Genomic DNA, 24,710 nt, shown 5'->3' with positions numbered 1-24,710 from the left:
TATCTACATTCTTCCATTGATTTCAAGTCGTATTTGTTCAAAGAGATAGGAAAACCCGTTATTAGTAAGTTTTACTTTTCCAGCATCTGATACTTGACCTTCTAAATATATAAAGCTTTCATTCAGATACGGATAAACATCTGTTTGTTGGATTGATATACGTATTTCACGGTCTTAGAAGATAAGGTCCGACGACTGTCTCCCTCCCGCCCATTATCCGGTATCCGCTTGTTGAGGCAGTTTTAGTTCCTATTTAACTCACTAGCGCTGCAGGTTATACTTATTTGAGGTTATGTATTTAATTATTAAAAACGATCATGTCATGGCCGGGCCGGCAGACCGCTGACAGCAGACACAGCAGTGCCGCAGTCCTCTAAAGAACTAAGAAGTAAAGTCTAAATTCTAATAGATCTAGTCGATCTAGATCTAATGTTTCTGAAAGTATGAACCGTCCAGTTTACTGTGAAATGTAATAATTTATTAAAAACATTTTAATAATTAATATTTTGAATAACGTGAACATATGAAAACATTAATATATAAAATAATAAAATATGCCATAAATACTACTACAGTTGTTTCTTATTATATAATTTTAAATAGGTTAGGTATGGTGTTTTAAGTTTTACAAAACTTCGCAACTTTTTTTTTATTTCTGTTATCTGTTTTTTTATTTTTATTTTCCTGGTAAGTGAATTGCCTCATTCTCATTCTCACGTAATAAATAACAGCAAATGAAATAATATTTTCTCCATGAGTGACACAAGGGAAATTTGTTATATACTTTTCATCAATCATATCATCAATTATAAGATCAAAAACATGAGTTGATGAACAATGTTTCATAAAACTTTTTTCAATTTTCTGAATAAAATTGAAAAAAAATATATTTGGATGAATTAATCGACCTTTGGTTTTCATATTGACCAGTGTTGCAGACAATTGCTGAGAATACACCTGTGGAGTGGCAAAAGCTGACTTACAAATTGTACAATCATTTATGTACTTCAACAGTTGTTTTGATAGGTAACCTGAAATAATTTTAAAACTTTTTATTTTGTGAATCAATTAAAATTGTTAATATGAATATAATATGACCTGTTAAATAATAAATTAAACAATCTATAATTTCCGGTTTAGTATAATCATGTTCAACAACATCATTGAATTCCCATTCTTTTTCTTCAATGATATTGTTTAATTTAGTTTTTAAATTTTCAACTAAGTTATAATTTTTAGGTTGATAAATATCTTTCAAATCTGTCATAGATATAATTGGTTTTAATGGAGAATCATCATGTACAGTACAATTTCCATTCTTGGGAGGCTTTAAAATGCTGTAAGTAGATAGTAGTTTATACAATTGGAAAAATTTGGGGTTGAAGGATGATCATTTTGGCCAGCAGCTTGCCGAATTGTTCCAAAAAACATCTAGGTAATGCATAATTTTTATTTAATATTAATGATTATAACTTCTTTCTGACTGTACTTACTTCAAGTTTGTCTTCCCTGTTAATAGATACTTAAAGTCCCAGCATGACTTTAAATAACTAGAAAGATCAAGAGTAGATTGAATTGTAATTCTTAACCCACAAGCAGTACTATCAGATAAAAATTCTGATTTTTTTACCTCACCATCTGTATATTGTTTTTGCCATTCATTCAACCAAACCAAAAATGATTGAAGAAACTATAAATTTTAAATTTAATTATTTAGGTATGCAAATGTATGTTAATCTAATTTTAGTATGAACATAATAAAATATTTATTTTTACCTGATAGTCTTTGCCGTTAACTCTTAGTCCTTCAGCACTAAATTTTCTGTTCAGTGCATCAAAACAATCATTGAACTTTTGACAAAATTCAGATGTTGGATCACAATCATTTAAGCCAGGAATATTATATTTTTTATAAAACATTAAGCCTTTAGCAACAGAATTACTCAATACCTGAATTATGTATAAAAACAAACCAAAAATCTATAAGTAATAAGTATTGTATATTTATTAAATATTTAAGTATTAATTATTATTTTATTATATAGATGAATTTAAAAAAAATGTATACTTGGGTAGCTAGCCGTACTCTCATTTTATCAGATACACTAAGATGTACATGGTTTCTGGATAATTTTGGACAAACCCTTAAATTTCCTGGTAATTTGCTATCTTGTTCGTATAAAATATTAATGTGATTCCAATGAATATATTGACCATTAATCTACATAAAGGAAGGTTAGTAGAATTAATTCATTTCCTTTTTTTATGTTTATTATTTAACATACATACCTTGGTACAAAATATAGCTCCCATTGATCATGCAAATTTAACAAATAAACACATATTAATATTAATTAGTTAAAACAAATATTTAAAATAATTACACACAAAGTTACACATTGCTATTTTCTATATTAAGTTATTTAACACCAATGAACAAATACATGTAAATCTATGTAGAATAATATATACAAAATGCACAGTGCTTCACATAAACTTAAATTTATTAGGATTAAAATTTTTTTTTTTTTTTTATTTCATAGGAATTCTTTAACTGGCTTTCAGCTAGTATGAAAGACAAAAATCATATTTTAAATAAATAAATATTAGACTAATTGTTAGCACTAAACAAAAAACGAGTTTCAGTATATAATTAAATAATACAAACTTACCTTCAATATTTTATCATTGTATAATTTATTTCTGACGTTCTTAAATAGATGAGGTGTATCAGAAAATGCATATATTTTCCGATCTTCATGAAGAGGGTGTTGAAACCAATTTTAAAAGGAATCAACTTGGCCACTAATTCCAAGCTCACACCACATTTTTCTGTTTGTCTGAGCTCCATCAGAGACAAATCCATGTATAATAGCACCTGCATGCTCTAAAAGAATTATACATTTCAACATAAGTTTTGCTAACTCTGTGCCGACTACAGGTCCTCTAGATGCAAATACGGCTACAGGTTGAGAATAAGTGGCTGCAAGTGGCTGGAACATAAATACTAAGCAACTTGTTGCTTTTTCAGTTATATCACTTGCTTTATAATCTTCACCAAAATCTACAAGGCCTTTATAAGTAAGACTTTTGGAGCATACAGTTAATGCTTCTCTTACTGATATCTCATCTACAAGAATAATACCATGTTTTTGCATGGTGGATTTATTTTCTAGGTGTTTTTTAAATAAAGCATAAAATTGTTTGTCAAATCCACAAGATGCATCTATTAACGAGAGATAACGCCTAATAGTACTAACATTAGGCAATGGCATTATATTGTTCTTCAAGCAAAAATTGTAACCACTTGGGGAACGTATATGAAACATTGAAACAACATACATAGGATCAGCCATTCATCAGAATACCGTCTACCTTTAGAGTTATTAACCTAGTTTACAAAACAAAAAAAATAATATATTAATATTCTGATGATATTTTAAATTAACATATTACTTTTGCTGCTGAAAATATTTCTTGAACAATTGTCTTTTGATTTATAGGGCAGTTAATTTCAATCAGTTTCTCTTCAATAGATTTTTGAGAAATATTACTATACTCAGATTGAAGGTTAAGTAAATTTTTTTTTAATAAACTAGCTTGTTTTTCAAAACGATTATTTTGTCTTCTGAGAACATTGTTTCTTTTTTGTAACATTACCAACTTTTTTCTACTTTTTGGTGTAGTTTTAAGGGAAATTCGTTTAGGAGATGATAGTAAAGTAGATCGAATTTGTTTTTGCTTTACATTTCGTATGGTTCTTGCACAGTATGAACAATGTAAATTATTTGAAATTAAGAACAAACATTCCTTATGTCGTTTCATTTGCATGGTATCGATTAAAATATTTTCAGAAATAGAAAAAAATGATTCATATCTATAATTGAGAAAAAAAATTTGAAATTATTTTATTGTAATTATTCTTAACTATTTTATTTGTTACTTTTTAGAACTTATTAAATCCAATCCTTTACAAATTTTGAATAAAGCCATTTCTTTAATTAAACTTTTTAACTTATCTATACTTTTGAGATTAGTATCGGCATTTACTAATTTATCATTGCATATATTTTTCCCCAAAATATTGCAAGTAATTTTTAAATTTTGATTTATAAATATACTTTTCTGTAAAAAGGAATTTAACTTGCCTTCTTTTTCTACAAAAATAATTTCAGATATGCCAAAGTACTTCTTTTCATAAGAAAAATATTTGTGCCAGTTAGGGGGTAAATGCAAGTCTAAAGTATTTAATTCATTAAATGAAATTGAATTACTTTGCTCTTTTATAGTTGTTGACATATTCTATAAATAAATTTAATTTCAAATTTTAAACTTAAGAAAGTAATTATTTATACATTAATATATTATTTTGATAATATCTATGTTTTAAATTTCTTACTTTTTGGCATATCATAGTTTTATTAACATTATACTTTGCAACGGAATCTTCTAATTGTAAATTATCATTAGGCTTAGCAAAATAATTATGATCTAACATTATATCCACTATATTTTTATCAGGATCACATTGGTAATTCTTAAAATGTAATGTTTAATTTAAACAAAATATAAAATTTTAATAATAAATGTATTATTTATCAATTTATAATTACTGTATCAGAAAATATAGGAACACTGGTTTCTGCAACTTTGCCACTACAAGGGTCCATCAATAATTCCTCTCCAGGGGTCTAATAAATATTAAAATGTAATACTTAATTATAAATATATGTATTTACATTTTTATAAATTACTTTACTTTTTCAGTATTATCATCAAACTTTAATTTTTTCCTTGCAGAAAACCTAAAAGGAACTGCATTAGGTAATAATCGAGGACGTAACAAAGGAACCTAAACAATCATTTTTCATCACTCATGAGATATACTTTCTAAATACTATGTGTAGTCTACATAATGTCATCTATAACTTACTGAGCATACAATATTCCCCACTTAATCAAATATATCTTTTTTTTTTTGTATTTGGTCTGTACGAAAATGTTTTTCACAGACAACATTATTATCATACAAATTTTGAACATCGAGGGATTTTAACCATTCGTTTTTTAAAAGTTTGTCTTTTGGAATGGAAAACACAGAAAGTTTTTTGTTGGTATTACAACCAAATAAACAAATATTGTTTGGCATAATTTATTCTTTAGTAACTAAAAACTAATTGTAATAAAATAGTGTGTACAATAGTGAATTACTCGGTGAATAGAAAAAATATTTTAATTATTTTCTATGGACTAAGTTCAATAGCTGAGTTTAGATTTTTGGCGGAATTTTGAACCATACCAAAATAAGAATAAATTAATAAGTTCATAACCTCAATAAGTATAACCTGCAGCGCTCGTGAGTAACGATTGAACTAAATCTGCTACAATAAGCGGACAACTGATAAATACAAGTCGTCGGACCTTATCTTCTAAGACCCTGACGTATTTCATCGTTATTATTAAATGAAGTTGTATACGGTGTATATGAATGATATTCGATTTTCGTAATTTTAGAATCGGTTTCAAACGGCGAACTTATATCTAAAATATCACTTTCAGGCATTCTGCTTTAATTTATAACCTAAAGCCTTTAAAATTGTTTTATTTTTCGTTGTTATTTTGTTTACTTTATTCGATGTTACCGGTACCGCTTTAGTCTTTTGACTAACAAGATTTATTTTATGTAATGGGCTTATATTAAATTTTAATCCCATATTAAGATCCGTAACGTTTAATATGTAGATTGATTGTTAATTTCTCACCTAAATTGTTTATCGGATTATGATCTTGATCAACTAATTGTATAGTTATTGAATCGATATTTGTTTTATTTAATTTGTAATATATTAGGTTATTTGGTGTTTGAATCAGCTTAGACCCTATGTTCTCACTAGGGGAAAACTCATAAATTGAATGACTTGACATGTGGTTGTTGAATGGACCTTGAGCTATATTACACATTACTTTTATTGAGTTAACACTGATTAAATTTGTCACTTTCTGTGATCGATGACCATCAATGTGCATATTGTGTGGTTCATAACTTTTTTTTTCAAACCCCAATAAAGGTCCTATACTGTTCTTTACGTTAAAACGTATTATACCATTACTGAATATGGTTGTTCTAAAATCTATTTGATCAATCCCGATATCAAAAGTCATTTTCTCTGTCGATTTTATTCTAAAGTAATCGTTATCATTATTAAAGTCATCTATTTGGGTCAAAATTTGATTTTTAATATCCTTAATATCGTAACACCCCTTTTTCAGTGTGATATAACAGATTGGAAATTTATTATTATTTAGTAAACGATCGGGGTTTTCTAAATATATTTCGAAGTTGTTATTAGTTTCGTTTATGTTTGCAAATGTATTATATGTTTGTAAATTTAACAAAGCAATTTCCGAGTCATCGTATACATCAATTGGTGGACAATAATGTACAGATAATGTGGTTGTATTACCAGATAAACTTAAAGTAACTGATTCTTGCATTGTAAAAAATTAAGACATAAATGTCCACAATTAAATGAATTAAAATCTTGATAATTTGTGTAGTTATATTTAATTTTGTTTCCTTTAAAATAGTTTTGTAGTTCAATCGGTGGAGGTAAATCACCGAAGCTATCAAAATATTCAACCTTATCTTTAATTTTATAAAACGCTACCCAATGACTTCCATTACCGGAAGATACGTCTAAGTTTAATATACCACATTCGATTGCGAGAGGTTTTTTAGGTAAGTTATCACGTGAAAATACTCCGCTGAAATGACTGATATTAAACTTTGTAACGTATTTTATAATATCTCTAGAAGTTAGTGGTCTGTTAGGTAGCGTATTCATCAGTTTTTTTTCCTTGATCCATTATTATTTAAATATAATCCATTACCTTTCTTTCTTTTTGAATTTTATATTGCATTATACACACTGGCACTTCCAGACATTAAACTACCAAGTGCTGATAATCCTGCAAAAATAGGTATTAAGGGAATTGCACCACCTGTCTGACCTGGTGTTAAAATCAACCTTTTACCAACATTTTTTTTTTAACGTTTTTTTTTTTCGCTAACATTATACCATTTATTTTTATTTTTGTAGTACGTTTCCGTTTACGTTTACAACCCATTCCTATTTTTCTTTTAGCTTTCATTGCGTTTATTACGGTGTACGCAACGATTTTCTATTTCTAGGTGTATCTTTTGCTTTAAATCTTTCCCAAGCCCGAAGTTCTAACACTTTATGTCTATCTTCTAAATGTTTTCTAGTTGCATGCAAAATATCGTGATCGTAACATGCAGTATCCAACGGGTTTATTCCTTTATCAACACAATCTAGTCACTTTTTTAATTTTGCACCATGTCAACAATACTAATAGTTTGAAATACGAGCTTCAAACGGATGACTATTTATAAGTGAGTTTACAAATCCTTTACCAGTCTTACCTGATTTACACTTACGAGTTGAACGTATCATTTATAACTGATTATAAAGTAAAAATGCATGAGTATTTATACGAAAAAATGAACTTGATTGAGCAGAAAGATAAATTAGATATTACAAATGTTGATGTTCAGATAGAAAAAAAACCATCAAAACATGGATCATTATTACCTGATACCATACGTGCTATATTAGTTGGTCCTAGTGGTTCAGGAAAAACAAATATAATGTATAATTTAATTACCCATGAAAACGGGTTAAGATTTGAAAATATTTATCTATACTCTAAAACCTCAAATCAAGAAAAATATGTTTTGTTAAAAAAAATAATAGATGATATAAAAGGTGCTAATTTTTTCATTTTTACAAGTGCTGATAAAATTATAAAACCAAACTTAACTAAAAAAAATTCCATTATCATTTTTGATGACGTCATATGTGGTCCGCAGTCAGTAATCAGAGAATACTTCTCAATTTGTAGACATTCAGGTGCTAGTTCAGTATTTTATTTAGCACAAACATATTCTAAAATACCAAAACAGTTAGTAAGAGATAACTCAAATTTTTTAATAAAACTAAAACAAGACGATACAAATTTACGACATATATTCAATGATCATTCGTCTACAGATATGGATTTTATTGAATTTCGGAAAATTTCCCATTTATATTGGAATCACAGTGATTATGGGTTTATGGTTATTGATAAAATTCGTGAAATGAATGAAGATATAGATGTGGTTTTCATACTTTTATTAAAATAAAATAAATGTAAGTATAAATATAAATATAAAGTATAACTAAAATTATATACATTGTGTTGTCAATAGTCATACGATACAGTTATATTCACATTATTATTTGAAATGATTAAAGAAAAAGTTTTATTGGAAAATTTAATAACCTCAAAAAAAAATATAAAACGAAAAATAATGGAAATGAAACGTGGTATCATAGATTCCGACAACTATTTTCGTGAAGCATTTAAACCAATAATAGAACCATTGAGCCCCAAACAGAAAAGAATACACAACCGGCTGATGAATAAAACCGAAACTTCAGACGTTAGTGATGATGATAATGATAACGAATTAATTCATCATTTTCAAATTTTTTCAATAAACGTCCTACATCAAAACCATATGATAAATCATATGGTATGTATTATGATAAAGCCAGTGATTCATATAAAATAGGAGCCACTCTGTAACTTTTAGTCATAGTAACTTACAGTTATTTAATAATACTATCCATGGACTGAAGGACTATGGTCTTAACTATCTGAGAAAGAACAAAAAAATACAACTCTACAAGATATGGAATCTTATTACGATATTTTAAAAACTTTCACGAGCTCATTTAAAAGCAGATGGGAAACCTAAAACCTCAAATTTCATAAATAGACGAATGTTGTAAAACCTCTATACGATAAATGAAAAATGAGGAAAAGCAATTAAACGAAAAAATAGATAAAATAAATAACTCAAGAACTCCTCGATTAAGTTTAGCACAAATTACCGATCATTTATCTAGATCTAACACTAACGTAGTAATATTCATAATAATACAACTATAACCAAATGATCCATTTGAATTTCGTCCAACAGCAACAGTTCTATGACTACAGATTCAAAGATGAAAAAATGTTTAATTTTACTGCAACCCCAAAGGTTAAAGAGGTTCTGGTTTATATAAAGATGTAATACCTCAAACAAACACATTAGTTTATTATGACGATCCGAATGAACTAGTAACTAGATTAAATCTTCTAACATCATCACAAAATGTTGGTAATACTGGTGTCAATAATGAAATTATATCAATTTAGAAGAATTACGCGAGAGAAATATTATAGTATAATGACAAATCTTACCAGTTTAGCTGAGGAGTTACATGGACCAGCGAGAAAAATTTCCCTAGACGAAGCGTAGTAACACGGTTTAAGATGATCTCTGGCAAGCTGATTTAATAGACATGCAACCACATTCTAGACAAAATAATGGTTTTAAATTCATTTTAATTATTATAGATACATTTACCAAGTATGTGTGGGGTAGAAGCACTAAAAAATAAAACAGCAAAGGAGTGAACAAAAGGTATAATAAAAATATTAAAAAAAATCCAACCAAAATTATTACAAACAGATAACGGAATAGAATTTTAATTACAATATGAATTCAAGTATAATGAATAAGTATCATGTTAGGCATTATTCAACATACAGCAGTATAAAGGCTGGTATGGTGAACACGTTATAAGAACAATAAAAAAAATTTACAATATTTTTACATCAACAGGTTCATGGAAGTGGATAAATTCAATTTTAAATAGTATTAATTATAATAATACAAAACATTCAACAATAAATGTCCCACCAAGCAGAATCAACCAGCTGGGTTACAATAAAAAGAAAAACATTACAATTAATACATCACATAAACTTAAATTTAAAATAATGACAAAGTAAGAATTGTAAGTACAAACATAATTTCAGTAAAGGTTATACACCAAATTGGTCAACAGAAGTGTACACTATTCTAAAATTTTAAATACAGATCCATTAACTATCAACTAAAAATAGTTCAAATAATAAAATATTAGGCTATTTTTATACACAGAATTAAAAAAAAACATTTTTTCCCGACACCTTTCTCATTGAACGTATTATAAAAAAAAATAAAACAAATTATATGTTAAATGGTTAGGTTTTACACAGTCATAATTCATGGATTGATGTAAATGATACTTTAAAATAGTAAATAAACGAAATGTATCAATCAATATTTATTATTTTAATTGTATAAACCATCTTATTATTACAATGTTGGATCTATTTCATTTTATGTTAATTTATTTTTAATTGATTACGCATTTTATAATTGAATTAAATTCGTTAATCTTTTTACACCATATCCCTACTAATCTGCCAATCGATGTAAAACTGTGTCTAAAATAAAATAGAGTTCACTCAGATTTTCAATATCGATTTCTAATTTGGAATTATAGGTTTTGAACGAATATTTGGTTTATCAACAATTATTCTAGGTTTGTTCATTCTGAAAAATTAAATGTTATACTGTTTAACTAATTGTTTAAACATGCATTTTAGTAATAAAAATAAAAAAAATGAATAAATAACATTTTTTGTTTTTTTTTTTAAATGTATTTATCCTATACTTTAGTTAATTAATATTATTATTTTTATTGAATACTATATCAATTTTACATAATTAAAAAAAAAAAAATAAACTATTTTTTTAAACGATAGTGACCATATGCAATAGTATTAATACCATCACGCATAATAATCCTTGTATCGTCATTCGCACTAAGAGCAATTTTATCTATAGGTTTAGAATAAACAAAATGGTGTTTTGATTGTATAAAATTCATAGACTTCCATAATTGTTGACTAGCTGAATTATTGATATATGCATTTAATATATTTAAATATTCGTCAAACTTCATGTGATTATTAATAACATATTTTTTAACACCTTTAGCTCCTTTTACTTCATCTTTATTTGTTTTATATGCATAGAGTTTAGCATAAACGCAACTAGGGGGGGGGGGGCTTGGGGAGCTTAGCCCCCCTAAATATTTTCATAGCCCTCCCAGATAAAAAATATTGAATTTCAGATTTTGTGATTTTTGTGATACAAATAATAATGTATAATCTTAATTTAATTTTAATGACCAAATAAATACCACAGAATAGAATAAATAGAATAGTGTTTTTTTCAGTTTTGTATTTTCGACTCGTTTTATTATATATATGTTATATAGTTATTTATAAGTAACACTTGCGTCAGCAGGTCAGCTCTATCGGCTAATTTAATTGAGACAGCCATATATTGTTGACACGTTAATAATAAGATATTAATATTCTTTTCCCGTAATAGTTATACCTTATACAATATACAGTACGTCGACAAACGGCCAACAACCGTATTATATAATTTTTTATCAGAAATCATTCGTATTTATATTTTATTCTGATTATTTGTTCATTAATATAACCTCGTGGCAGTGAATATTTTATTAAAACGTATTATATTTAACACTTTAATTAAAAAATTGTATTTTACTATTTTTTGTTACTTTTTGTTCATTTTATTTAATATGGAAAAACGACATTTTTAACATTTTCAAATTCAACAAAAAATCTAACACTCTACCAAGATCAATACACCAGAAAATCATGAAAATATATTCGATGATCCTATAAATCAAGTGCTTCTAACGACAATGTTTTATATTCGGGTGACACAAATAAGACGATCTAGGTGATTTAGTATCTGAACCTAATAGACCATAATAAAGGTAAATAAAAAATACATTTGGTACCTACTAAGTAAAAACAAGAAGTACAATTGTTAATAACTATTAATTAATAAGTTATATAACAGTGGTCAGTGTTACAATAAATAATGATTAATGAGCATATTTCATAGGTAGGTATATTGAATTTTAATGTGGTTTATTATGGCTTTTGCTTCGCTTAGGAATATCCAAAATCAAAATTTGGTTCACAAAATCGAGCATTTTCATCTGCTTATTATGCTAAGTTTGAGTGGTTAGAGTATAGCATCAAAAAATGCTGTATTTTGTTATGCTTCCGCATGTTTGCTAACAATTTTGTTATACTGAAGATACATTATCAAACGGGTTTAATAATTGGAAAAAAGCAAGTTCTTCTAATTACTATTCTTATACCTATTATACTTTGTTATTATCTATTAAATTTTTTTTTATTTTTTTATTAAAACAATTTACAGTTATCTTTCGAAACTTATGTCTCATACTAGTACTAAATACATGTACTATGTACCTCAAGATTGTCTGAATATACATCCAGTAAGAATTCAGGGTCTGTTTTATCAAAAATGTGTACAGCTAAAAAGTTTTAATAGAAAAAAATAGAAAATAATATATCTCAGTTAATAGATATAGTTTTATACTTGAGCAAACAAGGCATTGCATTTAGAGGTCACGATGAAACATCTAAATCGATAAATAAAGGTATACATTTGAATACTTATAAATTAAATTAAATTACCTAGGTACCTGTAAATATTATTATTTAAATTAAAATTTATTTAAAAACTCAATTTATTTTTGTAACCTACTTCTTTAGGAAATTTTAAAGAAATGTGTGAATTATTGCCAAGCACCTTCCAAGTTTTAATGAAAATCAACCTAACTAGTTGGAAAATTCAGGAAGATATAATGAAATTTGTGCAAATTTAGTAAATAAGAAATATTTAAACAGATAGTGGAAACAGGTTTTTTTGCAATCATGTGTGATGAAGCAAGGTCTAATAATTACTATAACTCTAGGTAATAGGTTCTTGTTGAATATTTTGTATAATTAATTAATATATTAAATATATGTTTTAAAGAAGAACAGCTTTCAATTTGTGTGAGATATTCAGTTAACTATCAAGTGTATGAACGATTTTTGGGATTTGTTAATGTATCGAGTGGGCAAGATGCTACACATAGTTTTCAGCCATATTTAATTTTTTTGAAAAACATAAAGTTGACATGAATATTGTCAAGATTATTGCCCAGTCATATGATGGTGCAGTGTCATGTCAGGTCATCTTCATGGAGTCCAATCAAAAATTAAAGACCTTTATCCTTGTGCAATTTACACCCACTGCATGGCACACCGACTTAACTTAGTTGTTGTTGATATGTGCAAAAATATTAAAGTAAGCCTTTAGCTTATACTAGTTAAATTTATAAATATAAAATATTTACTTTAAACTACATACATTGTCATTGTTTGTAACGTCACAGAATTTTAGGCCTTATTATTATAACAAACCACTGGGGATACCTAGTACCTATAATACAATATCAGTACACCTGTCGGTCCGTGACCATCCCAGTAATTATAGCGCGCCCGCGATTACCACTATGTTATGTAATAAACGATCCCCGACCTCCCCGCCTGCAGCAGTGTTCACCGTCGTCACCACAGCATGCCGCCATCGTCTGCCGTCAGCGCCTCTGTCGCGTCCGTCGGTGCGCTCGTCGCAGTGCAATTAGCGAAATTATCCATATTATAGTAAAGTCCCGTAATATACCTACCCTGACCTCCCCCACTACGACATCAATTGGACAACACCGACCAGCGACCGGACGCCGTTGGCCAGCCGTCTTCACTTAATTTTTCTGACTGAACCAGACACCACGTCTCAGCCGTTTACCGTTGTTTTTTTTGGCTCGCTCAACCTCGTGGTCGAACGTCCGACCGAATAAACAAAGTCTTGTTTATTTTTATTATTTTTCATTTACATCAACGCTGTAACGTCCGCCATGAGGGGCTAGACACCAACGCGGGCCAGATGTGGGTGAAGCCGCCGTCCTACCAGTGATTGACGCCGGTAAGCCATGTCGATCACGTGTATGTGTGTCGACGGTCACCCGACCAGCCTACAACAGCCGTCGGTCAACCACATCAACAACTCCAGTCATCAGCGTGGAGGTCACGTCAAACGCGTAATATATCTCTCCGAAAGACCATGTTCCCCCCAAAACCCTTATTATATTGTTCTCTAAAATGCATATTATTTAATAGGCATGTTTTTTTTCTTTTTCTCTCCCGTATTTACCGTCCTTAGCGATATGCCGGACGGTAACCCAACGGTCGGCGAGGTAACATAATAAAATATCATCTTCACAGTCCGTCGAACCTCGCGGGCCGATCCGAAGATTCGCTGTTTCCTCATATTATATTATTCCTAATGTTTGCCAGGTGCCTCCCGTAATTATACTAAAACTGTATGCTCCCTTTTATTATCAAACTATTGTAATTCTGTGTGCGAGAGCCACATTAACTTATTAATTCAAATATGTTAAGCATGTAAATTATACCCACGTGATCACCCTAATATTCGGTATTCTTATTATTTATTAATGTTATATTTTTGTTTCCCCTTTAAATAAATCTTTGGCGTTCATTCGTCACTGCGTGTATCAAAGCCTGTGAGTTCCACCGACTTGGCCCTTGGGTCATCACGCGGTGCGGCTCACAGGTCGTGAGTAAAGTGTTCCCCTTTACTCATGGGTGGTTTATTGGGACCGTAAAAATCCCGTACTCTCACATGTTTTTTAGGGAGCTCGTACACTATTTAATGTACTTGAAGCTGTATATGTCCATTTTTCGAGACCTTTAAAGAATTCAAAGTTGTGTGATTTACAATCTAAATTAGGTTTAAAAAAAGGCAGTATGTTGAGGGTATGTGATACTAGATGGGTTTGTAGGTACAAAAATTGTGAGGCTATGTTAAACAATTTTAATGCTATTGTTGAATATCTTGAAAATGAAATTAATGAACAATCCGATAGAGATATTGCTCAAGCTATTGGTAATAAACTTATAAAGTAATAACTAATAAATATTCAATTTAATAATTAAAAAATAATTTTAATTTTTCAGGCATATTAAATTCTATACAAAAATGTGAATTCATTATTTTTCTTATTATTCTTAAAGATGTATTGAATATAACTAACATATCAGGCGCGTATCCAGAATTTTATTTCGGGAGGGGCTGATTAACATTTATAAACATAGTAATACAGTAAAACAAAAAAATTATATTTAATGATTTAAAACACAATGTATACAATGTAGGTATTAGGTGGGTACTATATAATAAGTTTTAAACGTCTAGCTCGTCCACTGTTGGCAAAATTGTCTAAAACCATATCGTCCGTTTTTTACAAATATCTCTATGAATATTTAGTAATGCTAAACCAACAAGACGATTCTCTGAAGTTGAGTTTCTCAAATATGTTTTTAACCTTCGCAGTGTTGAAAAACTGCGTTCAGCTGATGCAGTTGACACGGGAAGTATGGCAAGTATTTTCAGCAGTTGGGAGATTAGGATATAGAGTTTTTATCACAAGAAATTAAAAGCGTCTGTGGAGGTGGAAGGTCTTGATGATGGTTCTACTAAGGTCCATTTAGATATCCATAAATCATACTCAGCCTCAACTGTATCTTGAAAACCTGGCAAATCATCCATGTAAAAATCAACTGCTTCACGAATAAATAAAAATGATTTACTAATACAAAGAGAGGGTAAAATATACTGTAACGAAATAATAGTTTCTTTTTGAGTCATAAAACGATCATTTAAAGATGAAATTAAATCATCTAAGTGTGGGATAAAAATTGTTCTCATATAGTATTCTTCAGTGGAACTATGTGGAATATTTGATCGGTTTCTTTGATTAACACATATTCGTGGTTTTTTTTCCTCGACATTTAATAATGTTGCAATAGCTTTTGCTTCTTTGTAAATATCACCAAATACAGCTGAACAATTTTCTCTCATTTTTGAAATTTTAATGTTATGGTTTCTATTTGTTTAAGAGCTGTAGCTAGATCTAAATTGACTTTTGTAAGTATTGTGACAAATTATATGTATATATCCTAACATACTTGAAATATTAACTGCTACAATAAAATTAAAATTACATATGCAGTTTAACATACCGTTAGTTCTAGTTAAATCAGTGCCATGTGTTCCCTCAGTTTGTAATTGTTCCAATGCAGCAACAATGAGCTCCAAAAATTCTTTAAAAAGCAAAAACCGATTCATGACGTAAAACCCATCTTGTTTCACACAGTGATTTTAATTTTGTAGCTTGAACATTTGGTTTTATTTCCAAAATTTTGTTTTTAAGAATAGTAGTTCGCTTAGCAGAACAATTAAAAAATGAGCAACAATCAGATATCACCCCAAAATTATTTCTAATATCTTGTATTTTTGCTGCGTCTGATAAACAAAGATTCAACGAATGAGAAACGCAATGCGTATACAATGCTTTTGGGTATTTTTCTTTGATAATAGCTTGAACTCCACGAAAGCTACCCCTCATTGCCGCAGCACCATCATATCCTTGCCCACGTAATTTATTTAGATCAAAGCCAAGTTTTTCTAATGTATTTTGTAATGTATTGGCTAGCCCTAAACCAGTAACATCATCAACTGGGACAAACGTAAGAAAATCTTCCCTGATTTGCATTAGAGTTTCATCAAAATATCTTATACATAAAGAAAACTGTTCTACCTGAGTTATGTCTGTAGTTTCATCTGCAAGAACTGTAAAAAATTTTACTTTAGAAATTTCATTTACTAAGTGAGATTGAATAAGTTCTCCAAATATTGTAATTATCTCATTTTGTATTATAGGACTGGTATATAATTCTCGGGAACTGGTAGTCTCAAGATGTTCTTTTAAAATAACATCACCACTTTTGGCACGGTACCGTAAAAGACTACGAAAATTACCATCATTTTTGTCCGGTTCATCCATCGTTATACGTCCCCAATCCTCATGTCCTCGTAAAGCTATTTGCTGTCTTCCACAAAACCTGATAGTCTGAATAATTGGTTTCAATTTTGCTCGGTTAACTGATATGTCCTTTACTCGTTTTGTATCAAGCTGTATTATAATACTATCTTTCTTTTTATTCAAAATTGACATTATATTTTCAGCAATTTGAAAAGCATACTGATGATAATTGGTTTTTTCATGATTTCGAAATGTATCAAGAGCATTTTTTAAGTTTGTGTGTGGTCTTACAACTAGTGTACCTACAGCAGTATTCAATCCCTTGCCAACATGATGCGAGTTCAAAAATAACACACAAAACTTACAGAAAGAACCATTTTTATTGTTTGAATAAGTCAAGCCATTTCAATTGAAATGTCCGTTTAAATTTACCATGATCTACAGTTGGGAAATTATATTTAGCATCTGGAGTCCAAATATGACTTAAAATTTCAATTTTATCTTCATCAGTTATTTTTTTTTTGAGGAATTGATATACAAACCAATATCATATTTTGAGTGACTAGAAGATTGAGCTGGACAACTCTTTTTTGCTGTAATAAATTATAACTTATGAATTAAATTAAAGACTATAACTATCTACATTCAACATTTTTACTAGTACCATTTGGCTTTGACGCAGTTAACATGCTTGAAGAATTGGAACAATTTGAATTTTTTCAATACTATCATCCGTAACCAACTATTTAGTTAAAGCAAATATTAAGCAAAAGAAAAAATAATTGCATTTTATTTAAATTATTAAGCAATTATACATTAAAGTATATAATATATAGTAGAATCTACTAAGTAGATAATAGCATAAAATATAAGAAAAATATATTATTATAAAAAAAGCAAGAGAAACATATTAAGCATGCCCAGTAATAGCTAGTTAGCCTAAATATGTGTAAACAAAATCAATTATAATCAATTAGTACACATACTTATAGTATAAAGTACATACTTATAGTACATACCTATAGTATACTATAAAATATGGGATTAATAATAATATATAGAGTAAAATTAAAATTAAAACTTCTTATAACATATAACCAATTTTACTTTTTTAGCCGGAGGTAAGGACTCATTTCAACTGTAGCCGGATCATCAGGATCGGAAGTGGCTCCGAGTTGCATTTTATCCTATATTGTAAAATAAGTTGGTTTAAGTTGGTGAATATACTAACTAATTTTGTAAATTGAATATATAATATTAGGTATAGAGTGTATTTTATTGACTTACCTTCGCTTTTCGGATGATAAATTTGTCCATTTTTTTAAATTATAATAGTACAAACTCAGTTCAGTACAGTCTCCAGTAGTTCAGTATAAATATAAACAGCAAACAAACAACATCATTAACAAACACACAGGCTAAATTATTGTGGTAAACCATAGAGTAAGAAAACTACAAGACACAAGTACGCTAAATAATAATATATTAATTATTGATAAAATTATTTGTACGGTTACCGGTTACTGATTGGAAATTTAAAACTCGCAAACAAAACTGATAACAGGATAACAGTTGTTTATATCACACAGATATATATATACTGTATCTGCGCGACTGTGCCCATGAAAATTATCAAAATAATATATTTATGTACATAATATATATTGTGTAGCTCTATAGTGATTGGCGATCGTTATCGAAAGGTTTATAATTACTTATTAGCACGGTTTAAGATAGAATGGTTGAGCGACGATTCATACAATACCACGGTACATTACGGCGGAAAAGTTTCTTATCAAATAAATGTTTTTACTCACTGCATACTAGCGCTTTCAGTGCCAACCACGGTTTAAGATATCTTAAACCGTGCTTATTAGTATCTATGATTTCCAGTATCATCTCCCGTGGTAGTTTTGTCCATGAATGATAAGATAGGCTAACAAAATAATACGAATTTTAAATCTATAAAATGGAATTTAATAATTTTGCATTGACTTTCATAGACCATGAAAAGATTTTTTAGATTTTCTTAAAATTTCGGGGGGGGGGGCTGTAGCCTATTCAGCCCCCCCCCCCATAAATACGCCCCTGTTACATATTGAGTAATAGTTTACAAAGTAAAACAGCAACACTTGGTAAATCTAAAATTATTATTGAGTCCACTATAAAAACATTTGAAACATCAAGAACAGATGAGGAGTTTCATAATGTTTGGACAAAAATAGTTAAATTTGCTGATGAAAATATATTACTTACAAATGCCAACTATGGTAATTTATATTTTAATATTATATGCTAAGTTATGTATTTATTTTAAAAGTAATTTAATTTATATTTTTGTTTAAATTATTAATAAAGGATCCAAACGCCAGAGAAGGGAAACTCAAAATTTACAAGATTATGTAATGTTTACAACTACTGAAACAGAAAATGAAGTAGTAGATTCAAATACTACAGTTGAAGTATACTGGCGAAGAGTAGCCTACATGTCTGTTATTGATTCTGTTATAAGAAACCTTAAGTATAGATTCTCCAAAGAGAGTTTACTCATGGCAAGCTCAGTTGAAAGTTTTATTAAAATGGATTTTCTTGCTAGTTTATATTTTATAAATCATTACAAGGTATATTAACCTAATATTACATTTTTTTTTCTAAATACACTTATTGTAATATTTAATTGTTTTAGAATGTTTTAGTGGTAGATATTCATGCTTTAAAATCAGAAATGACTGTAGCAAGAAACTGCATGGATACTATTAAACCTGATTTTGATATAAATAATATAAGCAAAGTGATCGAAAAACATGTTTACCCTAATCTTTATAAGTTGTTACAAGTAGCAATAAGTATTCCCATAAGTTCAGCGACTTGCGAACGATCGTTTTCTTCTATGAGGCGTATTAAAAATTGGTTACGAACCAGTATGCTACAAGACCGTTTTACAAATTTGGCAGTTCTCAACATCGAGAGGGATGTTGTTGACTTATTAAATAATGAAGATATTTTAGAAGTGTATTGTACTAAAGATAGAAAATTTATGTTAAAATAAAATTTAAATTATAGAGTTGAATTTGTATATATGTATTATTAATGTGAACTATAATAGATATGGGGGTGTGTTGTCTTGATCCTTCTAGCCCCCCCCCCCCAAAATATAAGTTCTAGTTGCACCTATGGAGTTTAGGACGTAAAGTAATAAATTCTAATAAGATTTCAGATTTTAATTCGTCTTTAAAATAACCTGGTTGATTTTTTCTACGATCACTAGAACAATAGTGATTTTTCGGATAATTTGAAGTATCAAAGTAAGAAAATAATTTTCGTTTTATGTCATCAAAAAGTTAGAAGTTCTTATTTCGTAAACTAACGAATCAGTATCTGAATACACAATGTTAATTTTATTTCTATACGTATTTTACAATGAAAATCATACATTATTGACTTTGAAATATCCAATATTGCAAATCCTACATAAATAGGCTTATCAAATTTAATTTTTTCCTTATTCATATGAATGGCCATTAAATTTTTTGTGTACATAGTTCGATCTTTAAATGTTGTTTTCGACATTAATCGATGTGCTTTTTTTTTGTTAGATACTAGAAACATTGACATACGTCTTCTTACATTTTCCATACATTTTCCATAGACACTATTCACTAACAGTTTCCAGAATTGTCGCTCAAACTCATTCCTTGACTTAACCCTCATATTTGTACATAAATTTATATATGGTGCCATCCAACGAGATTAAGAAAAACGCAGAATCCTATGAACTTTTTTCACTTTTAATCCATTAACGATGGCCTGTTTCAAATTTCTATAGTGAACTACATAATTAAATTTCAATTCTAATGTTGTTAATAGTTTTTTTTACTTTTGAATTGGGAGGGCATTTATTCTCAGGTAAAAATGGAAATCAAAATCATTATGATTGTCATGTAATTGTTTTGGATAAATAACATCTACTTCTAAAATATAACCATATTCAGCATCATCTTCAATTTGTGTTATATCTATTGTCAAATCGTTAAACCATTCAAAATTTTTATGAGGTAAAGCAGATAGCATTGATTTTCCATAGATTTACACAGTCCAAGTAAGCTAACCACGTTACAGGTTTGTTTGAATCATAATTAATATTTTGAATATTAGGAATGTTAGATTTTACATGTCTTTTAACTGAATGACAAATTCAACCACGTAATCCGTTCTCCAGAAAAATTTGAATATCATACTGTTTAAGCCGTTCTAATTTAACATAGTATGTTTTAACATACAATCGAATGCATCCTGGAGCGGTCATAAAATGTGAAGCATCGAGTTTAAGTGTTTGTAAACAAGATCTCTAAAATTTTCAAAAACATCATAAAGTAAACATACATCTGTTGCTATATAAGTCACTATATTATCCTAATATTTTTATATTAAATTTTTCCAAACCTTATGAGCATGCGCATAATCTTTATCACTAATATCTTCATCTTTTAATGAACTATAAAAACTGTTTTGGTGGTAAACAAGTTTCATTTAATTATTAGGATGGTCAATATATTCATAAGGAACACACCTTTTCGTGTAACTAAATTTAATGTCGACAAAGAAAATATTTTTAATGTTTCTCTAAATCTAGTTTTGTCTTCAGATAAATTATCAGCTAGTGAACTAAGAGACTCTGACATAAAACGAAATGTGTCAATAAATTTTATATTGAATTTATCTTGAATAGTTTTACTAAATGATATATATTTTTCTGATGAATTAGGTAATACATGAATATCATTTTCATTACAACCAAGTTCACGAACAATGAAATGACTGTCATAGACTAAGTTATGAAAGTATATTGGAATAAATGAAACATTAGTTAATTCAAAATTACAATTTAAACAAACAGCTGATCTAAAACGTCCTGTAAAATGATATGATCTCTTACTTTAAATAAATTATAGTTTTTAAATGATTTGAAGCAGCATTCACATAATCAAGCATTTTGAAATTTATGCTCTTCATCAACAGTTAATTGGTCCATGGGTATATTTATCTTATAAAGATACACACTTTTGAACCTATATCTATCATTGTCTTTATGAAATGTTTTGCTGCATTACGGTTTCTATAAACATGAAGTTTTGTTGGAATTTTATATTTTTTTATTAAATATTTAGGTATAGTCATAATCTATTTTTACGTAAATGCATAACTCATAGGTTTATGTTTATGAGTTATCAATGTCTTAGTTTTAATGTCTTGGTTGTTTATTATAGGTTTTAAATAACATTCAAAATCAGAATAAATTACTATAGGTATTCGTTGAGATCTTTTAAAATTTTTAAAATAAATAGTATCGTCATCACCGTTATCAAACATTACAGGTCTTCCAAGTTATGTTTTCCACAACATTTTTATGTTTTTTTAACCCATTAATACCCCATAGTTTGAATTTACAAGGAATATTACTAAAAACTAAAAACTGTAAACATCTTTTACATATAATTAATTTAGATTTATGTTTCGTCTTTTGATTACGAATAAGTCTACAAAAATCATTAATAAAACAATAATGTGACGTTATACCATTATTATTAATTAAAAGTAGATCGAAATGGTTTTTACTTTCCACATTATTCATATATAATGGGAAAACAACGTTTTTATTATCTAAACTAAAGTGAAATACAATCGGAAAGTAACGTTCGTATTATAACACCAATAACACAGGAACATATTACGTGTTTTTCGGATAAATTTGTTAAAAACGAAATTAAATTTTTAATTGATAGTGGTTCGGAAATGAACATTATAAAAATTTCAAGTTTAAAAGGACACATAATCGTGAATGAAAAAGATAAAAAAAAGATTAAGGGCATTAATGCAAGTCCAGTAGAAACAGTAGGATCTGTGGTAATTCCAATTTACATTAACAAACAACGTTTTACAGTTAAATTCGATATTGTATACCATGATTTTCCAATACCTGAAGCAGGTATAATAGGCATAACATTTTTGAAATTAAACAAAATTGTCTTAGATTGGGATAAGGAAATATTAATAAAACCAGAAAAAAAAGAAATCGATAATAACGAGTTAATTATTCCACCGCGAAGTAACTGCGTTTTACAAATTAGAGCGGACGAACAAATTAAACACGAATTTATTACGATAAAAAAATACGAGATTAACGAGAACGTAATTATAGCTAATAGTATCAGTCCAGTAAAAGGCGATAAAATTATAAGTAATATAGTGAATATATCGGAGCAACCATTTATTATCGATCAATTAACCACGAGTAATCTAAAGTGGGAACCTTTTAATGATTGTGTTTTTATTGCTAGCGAAGAAAAATACGCGGATAGTAAAATTAGAAAAATTAAGGAAACTATTAAAACAGAACCCCTTAACAACGAGGAACGTGATAGTATAATAGACCTTTGTAGCCGTTTTTCTGATTTATTTTTCTTTGAAGGTGATCAATTAGGTGCTACTGATATAGTTACACATAAAATTAACACTCCTAGGTGCGTTAAACCGATAAATATACGTTCATATAGGTTACCACATGCATATCAAGATGAAATAGAGAAACAAATAAAATAAATGAAGGAAGCCAATATTATACGTGACTCGGTATCACTGTTTAATTTTCCTTTGGTAGTAGTTAAAAAGAAAAAAGATGCAGAAAGGAAACAAAAAATGCGAGTATGCGTAGATTTTCGGAAACTTAACGAGGTCACTGAAAACGAAGCGTATGGGTTACCAAATATTCTAGAAATATTGGAATCATTAGGTTCATCAAAATACTTTTCGACTTTAGACCTTGCGAGCGGTTATCATCAAATAATGGTAGATAAGGGGGACACGCATAAAACAGCTTTTTCTACAAAATCAGGTCATTACGAATTTTTGAGATTGCTATTTGGACTTAGTTCTGCGCCTGCAACGTTTACACGGGCCATGAAAGCAATTTTAATGGGTTTAGAGGAGTTATGTACCTACGGCGTATCTAGATGACATCGTCGTCCATGGGTCAAGTTTTCGTGACCACCAAAATAAATTAGAACAAGTATTCACACGTCTGAGATCGCATAAACTTAAGTTACAGCCAGCGAAATGTGCATTCTTACGTAGAGATGGTATATTTGGGGCATTTGATTAGCGAAAACGGGGTAACACCAGATCCGAATAAATTAAGTTGTATTAAAGATTATCCGAGACCTTTAACTGAGAAGAACGTTAAATCCTTCTTAGGTTTACTTAATTATTACCGCCGATTCGTTGACAATTTCACCAAAATTGCTAAACCTCTAACGAACTTATTTAAAAAGAACACACCATTCGTATGGACTGACATGTGCGAAGACGCTTTCCAAGAATTAAAAAAAGCAGTAATGAACCCACCTTTGTTAGTATTCCCTAACTGGGAGAACGGGAATTTTAACTTAATGACGGATGCAAGTCAATATGCTATTGGGGCCGTCCTTTCACAAGGGGAGGTACCAAAAGATCAACCAGTAGCTTATGCAAGTAGAACGTTAAATAAGGCCGAAACAAATTACAGTGTAATTCAAAAGGAATTGTTAGCAATAGTGTGGGCAGTTAAATATTTTAGGCCGTACCTATACGGAAAAAAATTTAAAATAATAACTGACCATCGACCATTGACATATTTATTTAATATAAAAGATGTTTCATCGCAATTAATGCGCTGGCGTTTACAACTCGAAGAGTACGATTACGAAATTGTCTATAGAGCGGGACCACAGCATGCAAACGCGGACTGTTTATCACGTATACACGTAGTTACAAATAATGAGCCAATTAACGATTTCGATGAATTTAAAAAGGCGGAAAATAAACCGATATTTAATTCTAAAATAAAAGAAATAGAAGGCAGTATTAAACACGCAAAACCCGACGAAAACGTAATTTTACCTATAACAAGAGATA

General features: G+C 29.1%; 3 protein-coding genes and 2 pseudogenes across 3 annotated transcripts; 2 read left to right on the top strand and 3 right to left on the bottom strand.

Annotated features, from left to right (window-relative positions):
• Nucleotides 1–618: 618 nt before the first annotated feature.
• LOC126550625 (uncharacterized) lies at nucleotides 619–1,417 on the bottom strand. Its single transcript, XM_050202479.1, has 2 exons — nucleotides 1,099–1,417; nucleotides 619–1,031 (listed from the first exon to the last, which is right to left on the bottom strand). Exons 1-2 carry the CDS (start codon nucleotides 1,265–1,267, stop codon nucleotides 619–621), a joined length of 582 nt encoding a protein of 193 aa, XP_050058436.1. The 5' UTR covers nucleotides 1,268–1,417.
• An 11,324-nt stretch (nucleotides 1,418–12,741) lies between these two features.
• Nucleotides 12,742–14,841, top strand: LOC126551126 (zinc finger protein 862-like; annotated as a pseudogene).
• Nucleotides 14,842–14,978: 137 nt separating this feature from the next.
• On the bottom strand, nucleotides 14,979–15,796 carry LOC126551125 (52 kDa repressor of the inhibitor of the protein kinase-like; annotated as a pseudogene).
• Nucleotides 15,797–16,040: 244 nt separating this feature from the next.
• Nucleotides 16,041–16,781, bottom strand: LOC126551124 (52 kDa repressor of the inhibitor of the protein kinase-like). The gene has a single exon (XM_050203897.1). The coding sequence runs from the start codon at nucleotides 16,779–16,781 to the stop codon at nucleotides 16,041–16,043; it is 741 nt and encodes a 246-aa protein (XP_050059854.1).
• Nucleotides 16,782–18,498: 1,717 nt separating this feature from the next.
• Nucleotides 18,499–19,809, top strand: LOC126551123 (uncharacterized). Its single transcript, XM_050203896.1, has 3 exons — nucleotides 18,499–18,529; nucleotides 19,119–19,381; nucleotides 19,447–19,809. The coding sequence occupies exons 1-3, from the start codon at nucleotides 18,499–18,501 to the stop codon at nucleotides 19,807–19,809; spliced, it is 657 nt and encodes a 218-aa protein (XP_050059853.1).
• The last annotated feature ends 4,901 nt before the right edge of the window (nucleotides 19,810–24,710 follow it).

Source organism: Aphis gossypii, chromosome 3, assembly GCF_020184175.1.
Source record: "Aphis gossypii isolate Hap1 chromosome 3, ASM2018417v2, whole genome shotgun sequence".
NCBI classification, from domain to species: Eukaryota; Metazoa; Arthropoda; class Insecta; order Hemiptera; family Aphididae; genus Aphis; species Aphis gossypii.
Note: the sequence above shows the minus strand (reverse complement) of the source record. Positions and strands in the feature narration are given on the sequence as shown.

Bases quoted from the DNA above. Each gene is read 5' to 3' on its own strand.
- LOC126550625 (XM_050202479.1), bottom strand. From the start codon at position 1,267: ATGACAGATTTGAAAGATATTTATCAACCTAAAAATTATAACTTAGTT. The intron at 1,032-1,098 runs GTCATATTATAT...AAATTATTTCAG, and splicing joins TTTAATTTATTATTTAACAG to GTTACCTATCAAAACAACTG.
- LOC126551124 (XM_050203897.1), bottom strand. From the start codon at position 16,781: ATGGATGAACCGGACAAAAATGATGGTAATTTTCGTAGTCTTTTACGG.
- LOC126551123 (XM_050203896.1), top strand. From the start codon at position 18,499: ATGGTTGAGCGACGATTCATACAATACCACG. The intron at 18,530-19,118 runs GTACATTACGGC...TTATTAATAAAG, and splicing joins ACGATTCATACAATACCACG to GATCCAAACGCCAGAGAAGG. The intron at 19,382-19,446 runs GTATATTAACCT...TAATTGTTTTAG, and splicing joins ATTTTATAAATCATTACAAG to AATGTTTTAGTGGTAGATAT.